Below are 21,365 nucleotides of genomic sequence, written 5' to 3' on the forward strand. Positions count from 1 at the left end.
TGAGACGATTTCTTGCAATTGGTTAAAGATACTGAATATTAATAATTAAATTAAATTGTGATACCGCACTAAAAGAACAGTAGTCACTTTCATATAGTGTTAGACACTATTTGTGTCCCTTATCACTCTTTACCCTCGAGTCCCAATTTATTAGCATTATTATTCCTAAAACGAAAGACCATTTTGGGGAGCCAATATTCATTTTACTTTTTGAAATTCCGTTTTTAATAATTACCAAATTAATTAAACCATGTGAATTAATTAAAGTGCGGAATGGTAATTAACTGTTTACACAGATAACAGTTATGTCGGGACAGAATCCAAACTTGTCATGACAGAAACCGAACACAATAAAAAGACAGTGCAAAATAATAAAGAACACAACGAATTTTTACAAGGTTCAGAAACCCTTTCGGATAACCTACTCCTTAGGGCCACGTCCAAAGAATAAAACCAATTAATAAAGAATCTCAAGTACAAAAATATTGACTTAAACAAAACAAGACTCCCTCTTGAGATTTGCCGCAACTTTGTTGTACTTCTCTTCACTAATTTGATTTTGATTGAAACGCTCAACCACTTGAACTCCCTTCAATAGCCAGCGAGTGCTTGCATCCTCCTGATGCAAGGCTTGTAAAAAATCTTCTCCCGAAGACTATAAACGTTGTGTTCAAATTACAATGTGTATTCACTCATGAACATGGTATAAACTCACCACTAAAACTAAACACACATATTTGTACAAGATCATATGAATACTTATGATCTTGAATACAAAGAGGAACTCTCACAAATCTTACAATAATGCTCACGAATAATGCACAAAAGAGTTCACTTTTCTCACTGCCTTTAGAGCCCTATTTATAATGTCATTTTTCGTGCTCATAAAGGCTGAGAAAGAATTCTTCTCATAAAGGCAAGAATCATAGAAGTTATTCTTGATTGATGAAGAGTTGCATTTTTTAGAAGATGCTGATCCGACAGATACGATATTGGTGGGGACAGCTCAGACCTGTGTCGGATAAAAAACAAGCTAAAAAAGGAAACTGCAATTAATGACATTAAGAAACCAATTTCCTATTTTTAATTCTTGGACTGCACGAAAATATATAAGCAAATAAACCAAAAACAACTTTGAGTAAGTACCGAATATTTGCAATATAAATATTCCCTTTATAAACAAAATGGGACTATATAAGCTAAATAAGGAAGCTCACAATTATCCAAAATTCACAAAATGGGAAAGTGGATTTCCGAAAATTATAATAAATGGAAACAAAAAATTCCGAAAATTATAATAAAGGAAACAACCAATTTATCTTTTAAGAAAAAGATATTTCTATAAAAATACCAATTATAGGATTTACACTTTTTAATAAGACTATACTTTTCAAATATATATAAATATAAATTAAAAAATATATATAGTTATTTTATTTCCTTGATACCTCTAGTTATATTTCTACAAAATAGTAGCCACTATAACTTTTTTACTAATGTATTGTCTCGGGAGAGCTTAGGCCATGTTCATGAATAGAAGTTGGTGTTCCTAGTTGATCATCATGGAAAGAAACGTTAGAGTCTGTCTGGGTTGAATAGCTTGATGGGCTTGGTGAGCCATGGCCAAGATCCACTACTTCCTTCATCTCTACGTCGTGATCAGTAGTACGCTTCACAATAATATCACCCTTCCTGAAAGTATGATAGTTGAGATCTTTCCCATCAAACACCTTCAAAAAAACCCTAAACCTTTGCCATATCGAGGGAGAGGCTTCAGTGTTATTATTCGAATCGAAACGCAATAAGATTTCCCTATGCTCGTAGAGAAACATGGCTGTAAATATGGCCAGAGCCAACATGGAAGCAATCGCGGAGATAAGGAATAGCCCCCAAAAGCTGTTGAGGCCTAAAGTACTTGCTTCGGACACCACTGAGCTCGAGTCTGGACAAATGGTGTCTGAAATAAACCAAGCATTCTCTATTTTCTTCATCTTATCTCCTTCTGTCACGTTTAGAATTGCCCTAGACACATCACCCACCAAAGGAGAACCTACTGGAAATACCTGCAATAATTTTTTGCAAAATGACTTTCAGACACGTTGTTAATAATTCTCGACAGGGTGTCGAATGTGTCTAAAAGATATTTCGACAATGAATTATCAAAACAAGACTGTTATAAGAGCGAGAGGGAGAGAGAATAAGAACTTACAAAGCCAAAACCATCAGTTTTGTAGATTGGTCCAACCATGGTATAGTTAGAGCAATGCTTGGCAATGAAGACCTTCATATAAGGGATTTCATCAAAAGCAGCAACGATATCACCATTTGCCAAAAGTTCCCCTAGGTGTTGTAGTGATTTGTATTTTATGATTTGATGTTCTTTGAAATGGATTGACTCATTAAGCATTCCTAAAACAAAAGATAATTCTGGGAAGCCAATTTTCTGTCCACTCTTTATTAGCTCATTGACATCGGTTAGAGTTGGTAAAAGTTGTTCAACGGTTAATAATGAAGTTAAACTAGCTGTGTAGCTTTGGGTGAGTATGAGAACCACAAAACACCATATTATCACCACAAATCTACCCAAGTTACTCACAACTTGCTCGCCTACATGCACAACCAATTAATGTAAGATATAAAAATAAAGATACATGTGCAACTGATATATAATGGTGCTTTAGGTAAAAGATAATATTTCAATATATATATGTGGTAACATTAGTAATAAAGATATATAATGGTGTTTTTTTGTTACCATTAGTAAGAATAATTTATTTTTACATCAATATATAATGGTTACCAAGTAAAAGATAATAATATTTAGGTAAAAGCAAATAAGGGGTACCAGTACAAACTTTGTGAACATTTCAATATATATAATCTAATATACTAGCTAGTTAGTGATGCTAATTACTTAAATAGGTGATTATAATTCTATACTTGACACCATGTTTAAAAAATTATTTTGCAAAAAATTATGACTATTTTGTAAAATAATATTAAACACGTACTCTATTTTCAGTGATTACTCGTATGATTTTAACAAATGAAGCTAAACTACACACACCTATAAATAGTTCATGCTTTAACATCTCTTAACCATGCTATTTGGGCCTTAAGTTTTTTGAAAGTGCTTGTAGTAATTAGTGTATTGAAATTCTAATATATAAGAATAATAATCAAACTCACGATGTGCAAAAGCCATGGTGGAGAAGGAGAACCAGAAGCTAGTTCCAATCTGATGGGAAGGTGGACCACGAAACTCCTTATTTATGCGATGCTCTAAAACCCAAACCACAAAGCCAACGAAAACAAAAAAGCAACCAGTAGTGGCCCAAAGACCCCCAGTCAAAGGCTTCAAGAACACCCAAGCATTTTTCATTTTTATTCCTCTAATTGGCACAATCATGGTCACACCAGAGTCTGTGTAGGGCAAGGTAAAGTCCACATGATTGGACCTATTTACTATGATTGTTACATCAGCCACCACTGCATCAAACTTCTGTAAAATACCAACAAATAAAATTAAGAATATTTGAATTAGAATAAAAACTTTAAAACATAAATACATACAAAGTTACTTGAGCTTCAGATTTCATAAATTGCCACTTATAAAAAAATATCATTATATATATAGAGGAGTGTTTTCAATCTGTGAATAATTTTAGGGTCGAATTTTCTTTAATCAAAGTGTATATGTAGATATTTATAACATTCTGCAAATTTTCGGAAAATTCGGAATAGTTTACTGTACTAAAAACTAAGTTCAAACATGTTGTTGCACGCGTGACTAATTTTTTTTATGCGCGTAGAAAAAAACATGTTTGAACCTAGTTTTCAGTACCGTAAACTATTCGAAATTTTATGAAAATTTGCAGGATGCTTTAAACAACTACAATATATACGGTCATAAAAAAAAATCGTGCCGAAAATTGTTCACAGGTCGAGAACACTGAAAAGCCCCCCGTTAGGGCTTAAAGTGAACTCCTATATAAGAATTGTCATATATATAATTTTTTTGTAAAAATATGTAAATAAAAGTAGAAATGAGGGCTAAGAGGAGTTCTACCCCAAGATACACTTGATAGATCATGTCGTCGTATGAACCAGCGCTCTCCCATTTTTTAGGCTTTACAAATGGTACGAACTCAAATCGAACAGCATCAGGCATTGCATCCATAACAGCATTGAAAACATCAATACAAAATCCACTGACTCGGGGTCTATTAGTACTAAAGTCACGCCTTACGTTGACAAAACTAGAATTGGCAAACTTCAATGGCACCCCTATTCTCAATTTCTTCCCAATTGTGGGATGAACGACCCATCCTTTGGGGACTTCCATTGAATCACCTGGCCATATAATGGGCCCCAAGTTAGACTTTGAAGTATTATAAGTAGAATTTTTGTTTGCCAAGCCCAACTTCTTTGTGAGGCCAAATTGTGGGGTCCAAAACCCTACCAATCTTTCCCCTTTACCAATTACATTCACTATCTCGAAATTTGATGGTAGTTGTCGATTAAAAAGACTAAACTCCCCTGCCAACCCTTTAAATCTTACTTTCAATAACTCTTGTTGAATTTCTGGACCATTCAGAGATACCCCAAAAGTGTCAAGATCTGTCAAAGTGTCATTACTACTACTAGTCAAACTCCCATTTTTGGTAACTCTACCGTTGTTATAGTTTTTCCCAAAAACCTTCTCAATCGCAGTGGCTAGTGCAAATACAGAATCATACGCCCACAAACCAAAAACACTCACCTCTTTGTCATCAAGGCTTGGATTCTCTACCCTAAATTGCCTCCTTCACCTAACCCTAAAATCTTTGGAATCGCTCATGCTGGGCACGTGAGTTTTGACACCTACTACTCCTTGCATCGAGCTGATCACCGATTGGTGTGCTAGAAAGTCATCTTTTTTAGAATGGTTTTCTACGAAGTTATACAAATTGGTACTGGCATGGAGAGGAGGAAATAATACCGACCAATAGAGTGGTCCACCAATGTCACAAGGACGAGATGATGGATGTTCTTAATGATATAGCACAACCTAACAATTGTGAAGATGATGAGAATGAGGTTGATGATGAGATACCACCAGCATCAGAATGCAGAGGTACTAGCCAATACTATAATGACTTATTTGCCGAGATGGAGTCTCCGTTATTCCCAGGGTGTGAAAAATACACATCTTTGAATTTCGTAGCTAAGTTGATGCATTTCAAAGTGTTGGGGAAAATTCCTAACAAAATTTTTGATGGAATCTTGGAGTTGTTAGAAGATGCATTCCCATCTCCAAATAAGATACCAAAGTCACATTATGCGGCGAAGAGGTTGATGAGGAAATTGGGTTTGGGTTACGAGTCAATCCATGTTTGTAAGCATGATTGTGCATTGTTTTGGAAGGAAAATGCAGGAAAACACAAGTGTCCAATTTGTGGGGAGGATCGTTGGGTGGATAAAAATACCAAGGGGAAGAAAGTGGCCCAAAAAGTTATGCGTTATTTTCCATTGACCCCTTGGTTGATGCGAAAATACGCGTCAAGGCACATTTCTCAACATATGAGATGGCATCATGAAGGGCGTGTTAAAGAAAATGGTATCATGCGTCATCCTGCAGATGGGAAAGCATGGAAGGATTTTGACCGTAGCAATCCAGCGTTTGCAATGGAACCTAGGAATGTGCGCCTTGGATTGGCTGCTGATGGATTCAATCTTTTTGGAAATATGAGTTTGTCTTATAGCATGTGGCCGGTTGTGTTAACGACTTACAACTTGCCACCGTGGTTATGCATGAAAGAGACTAACTTTATGTTGACTTTATTAATTCCTGGTCCACATTCACCTGGAAAAGATTTTGATGTTTTCTTAAGGCCATTGGTTGATGAGTTGAAGGAATTATGGGTGAACGGTGTTCAAACTTGGGATGTTGTTGATGATAGTTTTTTTAAGCTTCAAGCAGCTTTATTGTGGACTATAAATGATTTTCCAGCGAGGAGTAGTCTTTCTGGATGGAGTGGTCAAGGTTACACTGCTTGTCCTACTTGCAATGTATCAACACCATCAGTTCGTTTGCAAAATAAGGTTGTATTTTATGGTCACAGACATTTTTTACCAATGGGACACCAAATTAGAAAAAAGAAGAAGTTATATGGTTCAGTTGAGAAAAGACCACCTCCAGAGGAATTTAGCACTGAAGCTATTTTCACACAAATTAATTTTATGCCTGAATCTCTTCCTGGTAAGCATGTTAGCTACGGTGGACAAAAAAGGAAACGCACAAAAGAGCAAGTTGGTTGGCGTAAGAAAAGCATTTTCTTTTAGCTCCCATATTGGGCCAATATGAAGTTGCGACACAACCTAGACGTCATGCATGTTGAGAAAAATGTATGCGACAGCTTAGTTGGCACAATAGTCGGGTTGGAAAATAAGACCAAAGATACAATTAGCGCTAGAGTAGATTTGGAGAAGATGAAGATAAGGCCAGAATTGCATCTGAGAATGGTAAATGGTCGAATGGAAAAGCCGGCAGCGAAATACACATTTATTCCTGAAAATCGGCATAAGTTTTGTCGATTTTTGAAATCAGTCAAATTTTCAGATGGGTTTGCATCTAATCTAAGGAAGAATGTGATTGAAAATGACAATAAGATTACTGGATTGAAATCCCACGATTGTCATGTCATATTGCAACGTCTTTTGCCAATTGGTGTTCATTCATTCCTAGAAAAACCTATTGCCAAGACCATTATTGACTTGTGCACTTTCTTCAAGATTATTTGTGCTAGAACTCTGATTGTTTCTGATTTGGAGAAAGTGAAAACATCAATTGTTGAAATTCTTTTCGGATTAGAAATCATTTTTCCGCCAGCATTTTTTGATGTTATGGTTCACCTAATGATACATTTGCCTCAAGAAGCAATAGATGGAGGTCCATTACACATGAGGTGGATGTATCCCTTTGAGAGATACATGAAAAAATTGAAACATTATGTGCGTAATAAAGCTCGTCCTGAGGGGTCCATAGCTGAGGGTTATGTCGTCGATGAAGCATTGACATTCTGTTCTATGTACTTCAAAGGGGTGGAAACAAGATTTAATCCTCCAGATAGAAATGTTGATGCAATTCCAACACCAAAGAAGTTGTCTGTGTTTCAATCTCAAGGTCGTTCGATCTGTAAGAAGACATTAACAACTTTGGACGATGAACTTAAAAAAACTGCTGAGTGGTACATTCTCAACAATTGCATTGAGATTCTCCCATATATTCAGTAAGTACTTTGATCACACTAACAATATATCTACTCTTCCATTTATCTTTCAAATTTTTTAAGTCTTTCATATATTTATATGTGTAGAGAGCACAAGTAGATCCTTTTATCTAGTGGTGCTGAAAACCTAGATCAATTACAGAAAAAGGAGTTCCCCATGTGGTTTTACAATAAGCTTTACAATCTTCGACAAGCGGGATCTGCAGAAGCTTCTGAAGAGTTATTATCCTTAGCAAGCGGCTCCTCTAATCTTGTTTCTTCATACATTGGGTGTATTGTCAATGGAGTTTGATTTTTGTGTTATGATAGAGATAAATTTGAAAACTCAAAACAGTGGTGTCTTAGTACCCGGAGTAGACAACAAAAATTTCTACGGGCAATTAGAAGAGGTTATAGTGATGTCATACCTTGCTGGTTGTTCTGTTGTATTATTTAAGTGTAAATGGTTTGATACAGATCCTACCAAGAGTAGGATGAAGCATGAAAATAATATAACCAGTATATTTACTAAGTTCGAGTGGTACAAAGATGACAAGTTTATCTTGGCAACTCAGGCAAAACAAATTTTCTTGATGATTTGAAAAATGATCAGGATTGGAAAATTGTTGAAGAAGTTCATCATAGAAATGTGTGGGACACCCCAGCAGCTGATGAAAAGTTGGATCCCATTGAAATAGATGTTATGCATGACACAATATCATCTGATTTCCAATTGTTTGTCGATCTTGGTCCGTTGCCAGAAATCAATTTTTGCCGTAGAGATCAACCGCCCTATATTGTCAATGTAGATACTCCTGTTGATCAAGAGGAAGATGAAGAGGAAGAGGAAATGGTCGATGAAGAGGAAGAGGAGATGGTTGATGAAGAGGAAGAGATGGACTTAGAAGAAGATAATGTAGAAGAAAATGAGAATGATAGTGATAATGAATATTATAGTGATGATTAAGTTGTAATTTTTGCATTCAAAGATTGTTTGCACTTATTATTTATGGATAACCATATTATTTATGTTTATATTTATTTGTCAACATTTTATTATATGCACACATATATATCATTATATTTAAATTTATTAGATATGTCTTCTGCGGTAATGCGACATCACGGAGGTGATGGCGGGGCAGATCCTCCTCGAGATCCAACACATATAGAGGTTGACTGTGAGAGAGGTAATTCATGTACTATCTACTGTTTTTATTCATAAATTAACCTTATAACCATAGATGTATAATTTAATATTATGCAATTATAAAATAATAGTGCCTGCAATAAAAAGGTGTGGCATCAACAAAGGGATATCAACCCGAGAGGCTAGGGCTGCCTTAGGTAGACCATTACCCCTTGAGTGGGATGTTCGAGGAAAGACGTATAAGGAAATTGGTGAATATTCTCACCATTTGTCTCGGGAGATCGGCCTTCTCATTCAACAATATGTTGATCCCGACTATGATCGATGGGATAAAGTACCAAAGGAAGTTAGGGATCGAATATTTCCTCGTCTACAGGTAATTTATTTCTTATCTTTTGTATTTTGTTGAATTTAATGTTAAATTTGACTAATTAACTTAATTTAGGATGATTTATTCGATATTGGTCTCACTCGGTATGGGGCAGAACACCGAAGTGGCATTCTTCTCGGCATTCAACGATCTTGCGCTAATCGTTACTCAGAATGGAAGAATGATCTATCTACTCACATAAAGAAGCATGGTCGGAGACATGCTCCTGATGGTTTGGTAGAAGAAAAATGGAAGAAAGCGCTTGATTATTTTGATCGACCTGAAGTGAAGGTAAAATTTCTTTTTAATTTAGTTTTGTTAATATAACATATATATATAATTAACACAATGTCATTTTGTAGAGGCGCTCTGAGATTAATGTTGCGAATCGAGCAACACAAAAACAAAATAGCTTCCAAGGATCGCAGTCTACGCCAGCTCTTCGTTATAAGAAGGTATTTTTTCTTATTAAATTTTTTAAAAAAATCATATATTTTTATTAAATTTCTAAATAATTTTTGTATATTAGCGCAATATGCAAACTGGCCATCTCTCAGGCGTTCCAGAAACTTGGATGGATACTAAATATAAAGAAGGGAGAGGTTGGGTCAGTCAAGTAGCGCGTGATAACTATGTAAGTAATTGTATATATTTTATATTTTTCTTACTTTGTAAATTTGTAATAGTTGTATTAAAAATTCAATAATACAGGAAAAGTTGCTGGAGGTACGTCAAACTCAGCAGACACAATCTTCTACGACCACCTCCAGTGCGAGTACTGCCACAACTGAGGTGGACGACATTGCCCTTGTTGAGACAGTCTTTGGACGCCGTCGGGGCCATCAGACAAGACTTGGTCGTAGGATTCGCTCGAGCGCGGAACGTGAAGTGACTGACACACTTCAACCACCGTCACCGCCCCCTACTGCACAAGAGATGCGGGACGTGGTCCAACGTCTCCGAATCGTTGAGGAGTACATGGCTAGGCTTGGTGGAGCCTCAGGTTCTGGATCTTCTCAGCCAGGTGATGGTCAGGATCCGACACCTCTTACTCAATAGGATGCTGGAGAACATTATTTATGACTTTATACTTTATGTAATTTGACTTTAGGAAAATATTATATATCACATTCTACTTTATTTAGACTTACTTTGTTTTATTGGAACATTATATTTATAAAATTTTATGATTATTAAATTTCATTAGATTTATTTATGTTTCAATAAAAAAAATCAAATAAAATATATAATAATTATAGAAAAAAAGCAAATGAAAAAAAAAAAGTGAAATCTCTAGCGACGACAACTGAGGGCTCTAGCGACGACTTTGGGAAGAAGTTGTCGCTAGAGCAAACACAAATACAGAAAAAAGAAGCCATCCAGCGACGAATTTTAACGGGTTCTAGCGACAACATTGGTCGTCGCTAGAGGCTCTAGCGACAACAATTCTGGAATCGTCGCTAATAAAAACCAATTAGCGATCGGGTTTTAGCGACTACAAATAGCGACGACCATGCGGTCGCTGGAGCCTCCAGTGACGACAAATCCCCTTCTAGCGACGAAAAAAGTCGTCGCTAATACCCCTTTTTTCTGAGAGAGCGTTTCCTCCTTAGAAACTTGAAGGAGCTGCGTCCTTTTCCTTTTGAAGATTTAAAGGTCCTAAAGGTTTTAAACATTTTGCTGTGTTTCCTTTTTTCTGGAAGACAGGAACATGCTGATTCTGACTGACATTTGATTCGTAGTTCCTTTTGGCTGCAAACCTTTCCATGCTTCTTGGATTGTTTCATGAATTCTTGGATAAATTTGTGCTGAGAGCACATCTTTTCCAATGCCTTTAGAACTAGTTGATAGATTTCTCCAATCGTAGCATCAACTAAGGTTCTTCTTGTTCCCGAGAGAAGTTTGAAGGTTTCTTCTCCTAGTGGTTCTGGTATGGAAGAGAGGAACGCCTGCTTTAGATTTGGGTCATCAATTCCACCTATTTGGTAGAATTGTTGAGTCATCTTTTTATAATGCTTTTCCAAATCTCTCTTATCCATTGAACATCATTTTAGTTTAAATAATTATGCGCGAAGTCTTTCAGTGACTTGAGCATCTTGTCCGCAAAACTCAATATACAGATAGGTCAGGGCATTGGTGACAGATGGAAGTTGTAAAAACGTCATTTTTCTGTAATCGCCCAGACTTGTCCATCAGTCTTGTAGGGTGCCTGTAAAACGGGAAACAAAGCTGAGGAGAATCATTCCTGTCTGTGCTTCCGGTCTTTGTGATTCTAGGCTGAGCCAAGCTTGAAACTCTTGGAACCTTTCGCGCCATTTTGATGGAGGGAGGTCATCTAAAGTAAAAGTTTGAAAATTTGAACCTTTACTTTTACGTTTTTGGGGAACATGTGGTGTTGTTGATTCATTTCCACTTTCGTCTTCACTGGTGATAATTGGTTCTGTCTGTGAGTTTGATTCAGCTGGTTGCACCATCAGATGTGGAAATGCTTCATCGTCATCGCTAGACAAAGTTTTATTAGATAAGCTCTCGGGGTCACTCAGTATGGAATCATCAGAAGTTGAGCTTATTTCTTCAGACCAATCACTCGAAGAATTGTCTGAACTAGTCGAAGAACTTTGATCGTCTGAGTCCATTTCATTATCCACGATGTGGAGGCTGCTTGTAGGCGAATCATTTGTGACAGAGGGTTTGTGGCTGGGTGAACCATAAGTTGCTTGAGTTCATCTGTCGTTTGGCTTGGTGATTCTTTCTTCTTCCCCTTTTTTATCTTCTGTTGTTGGTTTTCATCAAGCATGCGCCTTAGTCTTACAACAGAATCTTCTTGTATAGATCCAGTAATAAGAAAAGGCTGCGAGGTTTTCAGTATTGTAACAAACTGCCAGGGGACTGGCGTCGTAGTTATCCCGAACGGGGACAAAGTTCCCAAATAGCTAGTTGAAGGTGCCTTTGTCGGTTCTTGTTGACAGAACCGATTCTTGAGGGATTCATATTGGGTTTTGAGGCTCTTCATCTCAGCTTCTTTTGCTAGGAATACTGGCATCGGAACTGAGTTTGCTTTGATGATAGCTAGAAGTTCTTCATGAGTATGTTTGATCTTTGCACTGAGTTTGTCAATGACAGTATTCTGAGATTGTTTTACTGCCGTCTCTATTCTGGTATTCTGTAACTCAACTTGTTTTAGGACCTTGTTTTGGGCAATCATATTTTCTGATTGCCAATTGAGAACTTCTTCGGCCGAAGATATCCTTTTGAGAGTCCCATCTGCATTCCTGGTTGTAGAGTTTTGAACCTTTGGTTGGTGAAAGACTGTACCTTGGTCATCTTACTTGTCAAATTTCTTGAGTGGAGGAAAATCTGACTCATAATCAGTAGTAGTCATCATACAGACTTGTGGAATTTGTTGTAACTGATTTTGAGCAGGAAAAGCTTCTCCATGATGTTGCATCCATTTTGCTGCCTTTTTGTAGCATGGCAAAATGTTCTGTTGTGGAGCCGAAAGTGGAGGCTCTTGGGAGCCTGTGGGAGGAAGCTCAATGTCCCATCCAGTTGGTTCTAGAGGAGAGTCGGGTAAGCCTTTGGGAGTAGAATATTTGACTATATAGTCAAATTTTTCAGAGGGTTGGCCTAACAATCCTATTTCCTTTTCTCCTTGATTTAGCCGCTGCTTAAGTCTTTTTCCTGAGCTCGAACGTTGCTTTGGATTTGGGAGGTCTTCTTCCACTTTTAGGCAACTTTTGCAGTCACAAACATCCCAATACTTATGTCCATCCGTAGATTCGAAAGCATAAATAGGGTTGCTTTGAGAATCAAAGGATTTGATTTCCACATTAGTTGGTGTAACGGATGTCATCATATACTGGGTGGTAAAGCAACTGGGAGCCATGGTTTGAGTTATGTCAAAGATTATTTCGACAGAGCCATCTTCTCGTTTATGATAAGATAGTTCAATAAGAGTCTGGACAACTTTTTGAGGTTGATGGAGCATCTCATAATTTGTTATCCATGAACTAGGCAAAATCTTCATAAGATCATCTGTAGAGATTTGCCTTGGAATATGAGTGCATGTTGGAACTTGGGTAGAGTCTACTATGACCAGTAATGCTTCGTCAGCTATTGGCAAGGAAAGATCCAGAGCGTGGTCTTGGAGTTTGTTTGCCATTTGGTAGTGAAGAGTAGCTCCAATGGAGGTGAGATCTTAGTCAATTCCAGAAAGTTGGACCTCTACTTTAAAAGCATCAGTCAAACGGTTGTCCTTGAGAGACATATTAAAGTTAGGAAACAGTGTAGTTATTATTGTTCATGCGTTTAATGTAGTTTCTATGGTGGCGATGCTTGCATGTTGATATTTCCTCATTCGAGTGTCTAGCAGACCCATTCGGCAGCCGATTGGAAGGCCCTTTCGGCCATGAAGGGAAATAGCTAAGCGAATGGCACCAAAGTGTATATGGGTAAATCCTTGCGCAATCCACTCGGGAATAAATTCAGGAGGGTTGTAAAGTGACGAATTGGACCTCAGGAGTAGGTCTTAATTGACACTCGCTGAATTTAGAGGCTTGGATATATTCTTATGGGGCTTTGTATGATGGTTTGATGAGTGCTTTAATGGAACGGGTAAAAGGAGTAATGGATTTTGGGAATATTTGGTACGGGTTGATCAAGGGAAGGTTGTTATTGGCAATTTTGTTTTCTTCAGGAATATATGATAGTTCGTAGAGAAAGTCAAGTTTATTGGCTGTGGACTTACGGAAAGATGGGGAAGGAGTAAGTGACAAAGGCGATATTATAGGAGTACTAGAACTTGCAGAGCTTGTGGATGAGGTTTCGTTTGCCATGTTCTGAAATAGAGACTCGTCAGTAGGATAGGATGAAGTATGGCTCTGATACAAAAAAATGAGTTTTGTGTTTTTAACATTGGACAGAGGAGATTCGACCTTGATAACTCTTTGTGAGAAAAAGTGTAATAACACTAGAATATGTTTATAAGCTAATATAATAATAATAATAATAAAAATAATAATTAAAACAAAATCCCACCCCTTTAATTAACGTACAGGTCTTTTGATTTTTATTGATTATTATATATTAAATATGTAACTTTTAAGATGATCACAACCTAATGCATACCATTTCTGCTTAATTTAATATAATATTATTAATTAGTAAAATGTGAAACTAAAGATATAAATATACAAATACAATTATTATATTATCGTGGATAACTCTTACAAAAGGTTCATTATATTTCTTTAGCGTGGTATGTACATTAAATTTTTTTCTAAAGAAATGGAGGGTGGAGAAGCAGAGGCGGCCGGAGTGGGAGCCGGACTCGCCGAGGATGATGGGCTGGTTGTGGAAGCCGAACTCGCTGAAGAAGATGTCATGGTTGTGGAAGCTGGACTCGCCGAGGACGATGGGATGGTTGTAGAAGCGGGGGCCCAAGAGCACCCTTTCATCAAGTGTTCATTCTGCCATTAGAGATTTATTAGAATCTCGACGTTTCTTGATCACCAGTACAAAGCTCACACAAATGTTAAACATTGTAAGTGCTCTTCACTACTATAAATATATGCTTTCTCTGCGCTTTTTTTATAGTATTAAATTAAAAACGCAGAGAAAATGTTCAAATGAGTCTGAAACACGAAGTGGGGAAAAAATAGACTTTTCTCCGCGGTTCCATAAAGAAAACCGCAGAGAAAAGTGTTTCTCTGCGGTTTTCTATACAGAACTGCAGAGAAAAAGGTACCTTTCTCTGCTATTTTGTTTATGGAACCGCGAAAAAAGTCCTTACCCTACATAAAACCCTCGACCCACAACCTTATTCATTCTTCTAATTTCTTCCACTTTGGCAAACCCAAGAGGAAGGCGCAACCCTTCTTCCCCAGCCACGGTTAGTTCTCTATTCACATTTTTTTTGTTTTTTTTTTTTTTCATTTTCTTCCATATTTAGGCTACAACTCATGTAAATATACATATATATTAATTTGTTTTGAAGTTTTACAGAAAAAAAATGAAGATATATTGATTGAGTATAATGTGTTTTGAATGTATGTTTATAGGGTGATTTTCTAGCTTTTTTCCAACGTTTTTGAACATTTGTGAAGGATTGAAAGACATTTTTATTGTTCAAATCAGGTATTGATCACTAAAAGTTGACTTTTTTTTGTTTTTTTTTAATTATTTTTGTTTTTTGTTATTTTTATATTATTTATCTAGTTAATGTGTATTTTAATAATGTTAATATTAATTATGTTTACTCCTTAAAATGTATTGTATTTAACATAATTTTGTATATTTTAATATTAATTTTTACATAATTTTTTTTATTATTTACATAATTAATTTTTTTAAAAGTTTATTTTTGTTAATTATATTAATTTAGGTTTAATTCAATCATCATATTTACTATTTATTTTTTTTGTAGTACCATATTTACTAATATTTGTTTAAATTTTTATTATAGGAAATATGTTTGACTTTGAGTTGTGTTGATATTGTTAAAGATTAATTTTGAAGGTGAGTAATAATTAGTACTTAATATTTTATTTTCATTTTTTATTTTTACAAACTATTGTTAGAAGAGTTTGAATATATTAGATATTCATCTATAGTAAAGTATGTTCTGAGATAAAATTGTGTGTTGTGGAGATAAAGGAAGATTGAGAACATGTGTGTCTTAGTGAAGTAGGTTCTGTGAAATTTTGTGTGTTGCATTGGTTTATGGTTGAGAACATGCATGTTGTTTTGTTTGATTTGAATTTATAGGTTGTAGTAACTTGAGATATGCTATAGAAACATGAGAAACTCTGCCAAATTTATTTTAAGATTAAATTTTGAAATTCTATCAATTTTATTTCAAGAACAAAAATGCATCAAGAACAAAAAGCATGTGCATTACAAATGAAGTCATGACATTGAATATCTCGTAGAGGAATGGCTAATATAAGAGAAGATTTGGTAAGTATAATTAATATTAAAGTTTAAATAATGATTGATATTATCGCTATATATAACTTTAATTATCTTGTACGTTGTAGAAAAAAAAATGAGGTATTCAAAAACCAGAGCGGTATGAAGTTTGGCTTAGATCGCGTGAAAATAATAAAGTTCTTGTGATAGAGCTGAACCGAACGATTGCTAATAAAACAGTAAGTATTTTACGTTATTATAATTAACATATTGGTTTTATTTATATAAAGTAATTTGTAGTAGCAATATCTTGAATAGGAGGAGCTCAAAGAAAAATTGAGTCGGGGTGAAATTACAGCTCAGGGTCGAGATGATATATTGACTCAAGCATTAGGGATACCGGAACACCCAGGTCGTGTTCGAGCTGGTGGGTATGATACTTTATAATAGTTGTTTTCTTTTAAGAATGATTTAGCTTAATTTGTTGATTGATTTAATTGATTATTTTGTAGGTTTACCATGAACGTGTCCAAAGTGTTTGGAAAAAAAACCAAAGAAAATGACAGTGAAGCAAAAGATTGCTTGCCTAAAAGTTGAGATTGAAGAACTAAAGAGACATAAGGCGATTAGTTAGCTAGATTAATGTCATTTATTTATGAAGTTTAATTTTTTATATGTGTAACTTGCTAACTTGATTTAGGTGTTAAATGATACTTATGTAAAATGTTATATTTTAATTAGTAATGAAATTTGAATTTATATATATGTTATTTCGTATTAGTTATGAAATGTATATATATATATAATATTGAAAATTAGTTATCAAATTAGGTTATAATATTGAAAATATATATAATCAGAATTGAAAATAATTATATATAATCGAAATTGAAAAATAATTTGTTTTATTAAAATGGCTTTCTCTGCAGTTGTATTAACAAAACCGCACAAAAATAAACTCTTTCTCTGTGGTTGTGTTGAATAAATTCTCTGCGGTTGTAATAACAAAACCGCAGAGAAAGATGTGGCTTTTCTCTACGTTTTTCATACCATTTTTCTCTGCAGTCGAATACATTGTGCTTTTCAATACTCTCGAAAACCACAGTGTATTAAGTAAAAAAACCGCAGAGAAAGACCTTTTTTGTAGTAGTGTCACTACGAAATCAGATTCAGCAATGGCGTGGAATTGGCTAACCATGTGATGGAAGAAGCCAGAAAGTGTAAAAAGTGGGGGAAGAGAAAAGATGTTTTTTGAAGAGGTTGGGTAGTGATAAAGAACATTTAGCATAGTCTTTCTTTAGGTTTCTTTTATTGGTTATTGGAGTTTTATAAGTAAGGGTTGAATGTTTTCATACAGTAATTAATGTTAATGATTCTTATTTGTGCATCTTCTTTAATCTTTGTGTCACTTCTTCATGTATACATAATAATGTTCAGTTAGTTTTTTCAATTTTAGTTGTGTTCAACTCCGTTCGTATCCTGTTTTTTGTTGCTCCTTTCGTCTTCGTACCGGGGCTCTCAAATACTTTCCCGACGCTTTCATAATATTTTGGTTATTCCTTTTCCCGGCGTGTACAAAAGCGCCAGCAAAAGATTATAATTAAAGAAACCAAAAAGAAACGAAACGAAACGAAACGATGTCGTTTGGAATGTGGGCTGGGTCACATGCAACAATTTCTTTTCTTCCTTTGACTTGTTCTGATTCTCTTTCTAAATCCTAGGTGGTGGTCATTCTTTGATTCCTATGAGTGAATGACTGTAATATCCGTTTTCCCGGAAGGGCAATTTCATAATTTTCCCACTGTGTGCATCCTTGTCATTTTTTTTTCTTTTCCTTTGATGGAATATTGGATATGCATGACTTCCAATGGAAATAAAATTCATGGCTTCTCCTGTTTGAGTTTTTGTGAAATCACAACATGAAAATAATGTCAAGTGAATAAATAATGGCTCGGATTAAGTTATTTATTTAATTAAAAATTATTATTATTATTATTGAATCCATACAAAATAGCCCACAAATTCATAGCCAACCTAAGAGCATAAATGAAAAATACTTGGTACCGTAACTACGAAGGAAGTTCACAAATTTGTACCTCTTACTGTGGCTAGTTTCTTGTGGTTCCTTCTTCTCCCCACTTTAGTCCACAATGCTATGAACATAACCAAACCATTCCACATGAATTTCGTACTTAGAATCTAAGAGAAAAACCAAGACAAAGTAGACTCATACTTACGTTTTTTTCTTGGGACCATTCTTGTGCGGTGATAAGGACATGAAAATAGACGTTCTTAAGATCAAGGATCAGTTACGAGCTGAAGACTATTAAACGAAACTATGCGAGGATGAAAGTACTTACCAACTCTAACAAAGTCTAAGAGTAGGGTGGGATCGGTGCTCATCGGGAACCGATTCGCCCAAAAGAATTGGTCCTTGTAGTTTCGAGCGTGATTCTTGTTGCCGCTCGGAGCCTTATAGCCTTTCCCTGAAATGGTGTGCTTCATCAGGGTGTAGTACCCATCCTTTTCCCCCTTCTCCGGGCACTGCCTAAAGCTGTAGACGTACAATATTTCAGCAGGGGATGGTGTGGGCCGATTCTGTCTCTTGTACAACACGAAAAGGTCGGCCAGTACCTGATATCCATTTGGGGACAACTGAAAGGGAGCTATGCCGACAAACTTGAGGAATTCGAGATAGTATTGGTGCAATGGCAAGGTTGCACCAACCTGGAGATGAGAGACACTCCAAGGCCCGAGCCCGTGAATGCTCTCGTGCACCCTCTCATCCTCCTGAGACAAGCGTATTAGCATCTCATGGGCATCCACCCCGTAGTGGTCGAGAATCTTCTCCAGGGTTCCTCGATGTCGTAACTTGCTGGGGATGTCCTCCACCTCTAACCCCGCGGTAGTGTAGGTGTTGTCTGACGGTATCGAGCCTACATTGGCCTCTTCCACCGAGAGGTCAGTTCGAAGGGGTCTCATCGCCACCGGGTCGGAGCCCTCCCGTACTACGAGGGCTTGATTGCTACCATCCACTTGTTTCCCATTCTTGGGGTGTTGCCCCACTTCTCGGGCCATTTGGAGGATATCAGCGTCAAAGGCGTAAAATCCTTGTTTATGTAATTGGTGAAACTCCTTGGACATTTGAAACAATAAACCAAGAAGTTAGCACCTTGTCCCAAAGAAGGATGGGTCCAAGCGAGAATCCCTAAGACTAATGCTTGGGGAGGAGAAAGAATTTCTAAGGGATTTGGATGTCCTCGGGGTCGAAAAATTAGCACCGGAGAACACCACTGAAACTTATGAACACTGCCGAAATCTGGGAATTTTCCAGATTTCGATCGAGTGTCCAGAAAGGCAAAAGTTACCCAAGGTAGACAATAGGTCATTTTGGCCACTCTTAACACCAAAATGCGCCTAAGAAGACCCGTAAAGGGTCAAAGATTCCCCTCAAAATACCAAAAAAAGCCCATTCCTAAGCATGCATCTAAACTCCCAAATTAAACCCAACACAAACACGAAACCAGTAAATACTTACTCAAGATGTAGTGCCGGTAAGTGCTAAAACGGGTTCGGACGCTGAAGAATTGCTTGTTGTTTGCCCAGAAGTAAGACGACTCTCGCCAATCATCCAGACTTACAGAAGAGTCTCCAGAATGGTTGAAGGATTGAGAGGTTTTGAGGAAGAAGAACGCATTGGAGGTTTCGACTTTCAAATAGCAAGAATGTTTGTTTAGAGGCGGTTATAAGAGCTTTATACTCCGAACGTGAAAAGGAGGCAATTGCACCCCGGCCGTCGGATTACATACAACATGAGCACTCAAGAGTAATCCAACCGTCAAATTCCACAAGGCACGGATCATGATCATTGGCCTTGGGAAACAACTTCTTGGGTATGGTGCGATAATACGCCTAAGGTACGGAGTAGACGTTTTGGGTAGTGGGATGGACTTCTCATTTATTGCATGGATTGATGGGCCCAATAATAGGTAGTCAACATATGGCATGGACTTTTCAGAGAAGTCAGAGGAAGCCCAAACGTCACCTCCTAAAGACCTTTTTGAATTAATCCTCAATCTAAGTCTTCACTGTCCTAGGACGAGTGAAGACTTGGGGAAATTTTTTCCGTGTTTTGATCATCCGACACATGGAAACTGGGAGTAATTAGCGACAGGCCATGGAGTCCTCGGGATGCGAGTTCCTTGATGTGGTCTAGTCCGACTGAATCGAGGATGTCTGTAGCTGAGGCTATGTACAGAGGTCTTCTCTCTGGCAAGGGCGTCTTCCAGAGAGACCACGTTTCAGGCCAGTCTCAGAAGCATGAATACCCACATGTGAGGCCATGACCCGAGGTCTTCCCTCGGGGAGAGGATGTCTCCAAGTGAGTTCACGCCCCGAGGGCCCCTTCTAACTTGGCCATTCTCCAAGTCAAGGAATTCGATCCTCGGGCCTAGGAGTAATGTCAAGTGTCAATCACTGCAGGTGTGGGCCTTGAAAAGATCATCTGACAACTTTTGGTGATCCTCAATTAGTGGTGTCGAGTTCGTACACTTGATAATCGACATTTCCCACAACGTCGGCTGACATGGGAAAACGTGTGCCGCACCCTGACAGTCACAAATATGTTCCCCATAAAGTTGGTGTATGACTTTCTGCGATGGGCCTCGTAAAATTCGCGTAGGCTATAGTCTTTATTGTAACACAACCCTTTGTGTATTAACTTAATATTAATACCCTGATATTTATGTGAGATTATTAGCATTAATGACCTCAGCCTCTATAAATAGGGCTGGGGTATCTCCTTGTAAATGGTTCGATTTTTAGAGCGAGAAACTCTGTACTCAGTGCAATATACACAGCCTGAGAATCACCATAGAAGTCTGCCACCTCAAACTTCAAGCTTACTAAATAATAGAGACTCGTGGACTAGGGTTCTTTTATAACCTGAACCACGTAAAACCTTATGTCTTTCCTTGTTTATACTTTAATCTATCAGATTAAGTGGACAGCGAAAAAGGCATTCAACATTATCATTTATATTTAAAAAGATTATCATATTATATATATATATTTTAAAAAATCATAAATAATGTTTTGGTTTAATTTTTCATTTAATATGTTTATATCATTTTTTTATGTATAATATTTTTTATTTATCTGAAATTTATATGACAATGATATAAATTTAATAAAAATAATTAATAAATTCTATAAATAGCATGCACTGCACGTTGTTTGTATCAGGTATCTCTTCTATATAATAAGTGTGTAGATAACATAAATTATTGATTTTAACGGTTTTTTATCTGCTAACTTTAACTGAATATTCTTACATTTAACGGTAGATTATAAACATGACTTAAACTTATTTAAAAATAATAAAACCATACATTTTTTAACTTAAATAAAATTTAATTAAACTTACTATTATATTAAACATATAATATATAATATTATGTTGTCACTGCCAAATTTAAAATCTAGAACAAACATAAACTTAAACAAAAATTAATTAATTAATTAATGAAAATATATGTGATATTTTTATGATAATTTAAATAATTAAATCATATTTATTTAAAAATAATAAAGACATACATATTATTTTTTTATCTTATAAATTTGTGTGATAGTTTATTTTTTATTAAGTGACTCGAACTCTTTTTCTTCATCAAATTCACCAAAC

The 21,365-nt window shown here is 36.3% G+C and overlaps 2 protein-coding genes across 2 annotated transcripts; one reads left to right on the forward strand and one right to left on the reverse strand.

Moving 5' to 3' along the window:
- Window positions 1–1,367: 1,367 nt before the first annotated feature.
- On the reverse strand, window positions 1,368–4,793 carry LOC133804530 (glutamate receptor 2.7-like). Its single transcript, XM_062242685.1, has 4 exons — window positions 4,070–4,793; window positions 3,190–3,502; window positions 2,210–2,607; window positions 1,368–2,063 (listed from the first exon to the last, which is right to left on the reverse strand). The coding sequence occupies exons 1-4, from the start codon at window positions 4,343–4,345 to the stop codon at window positions 1,494–1,496; spliced, it is 1,557 nt and encodes a 518-aa protein (XP_062098669.1). The 5' UTR covers window positions 4,346–4,793; the 3' UTR covers window positions 1,368–1,493.
- Window positions 4,794–5,022: 229 nt separating this feature from the next.
- LOC133804603 (uncharacterized) lies at window positions 5,023–6,324 on the forward strand. The gene has a single exon (XM_062242747.1). It carries the CDS (start codon window positions 5,023–5,025, stop codon window positions 6,322–6,324), a length of 1,302 nt encoding a protein of 433 aa, XP_062098731.1.
- The last annotated feature ends 15,041 nt before the right edge of the window (window positions 6,325–21,365 follow it).

The sequence above is a fragment of the Humulus lupulus genome, chromosome X, assembly GCF_963169125.1.
Source record: "Humulus lupulus chromosome X, drHumLupu1.1, whole genome shotgun sequence".
Lineage (NCBI taxonomy): Eukaryota > Viridiplantae > Streptophyta > Magnoliopsida > Rosales > Cannabaceae > Humulus > Humulus lupulus.

What these genes read in the sequence shown, in the direction of transcription:
- LOC133804530 (XM_062242685.1), bottom strand. Translation starts at nt 4,345, where the DNA reads ATGGAAGTCCCCAAAGGATGGGTCGTTCATCCCACAATTGGGAAGAAA. An exon ending in CACCATGGCTTTTGCACATC is followed by an intron (nt 2,608 to 3,189) that starts GTGAGTTTGATT and finishes TTGTGCATGTAG; the next exon opens with GCGAGCAAGTTGTGAGTAAC. An exon ending in AAACTGATGGTTTTGGCTTT is followed by an intron (nt 2,064 to 2,209) that starts GTAAGTTCTTAT and finishes AAATTATTGCAG; the next exon opens with GTATTTCCAGTAGGTTCTCC.
- LOC133804603 (XM_062242747.1), top strand. Translation starts at nt 5,023, where the DNA reads ATGGATGTTCTTAATGATATAGCACAACCTAACAATTGTGAAGATGAT.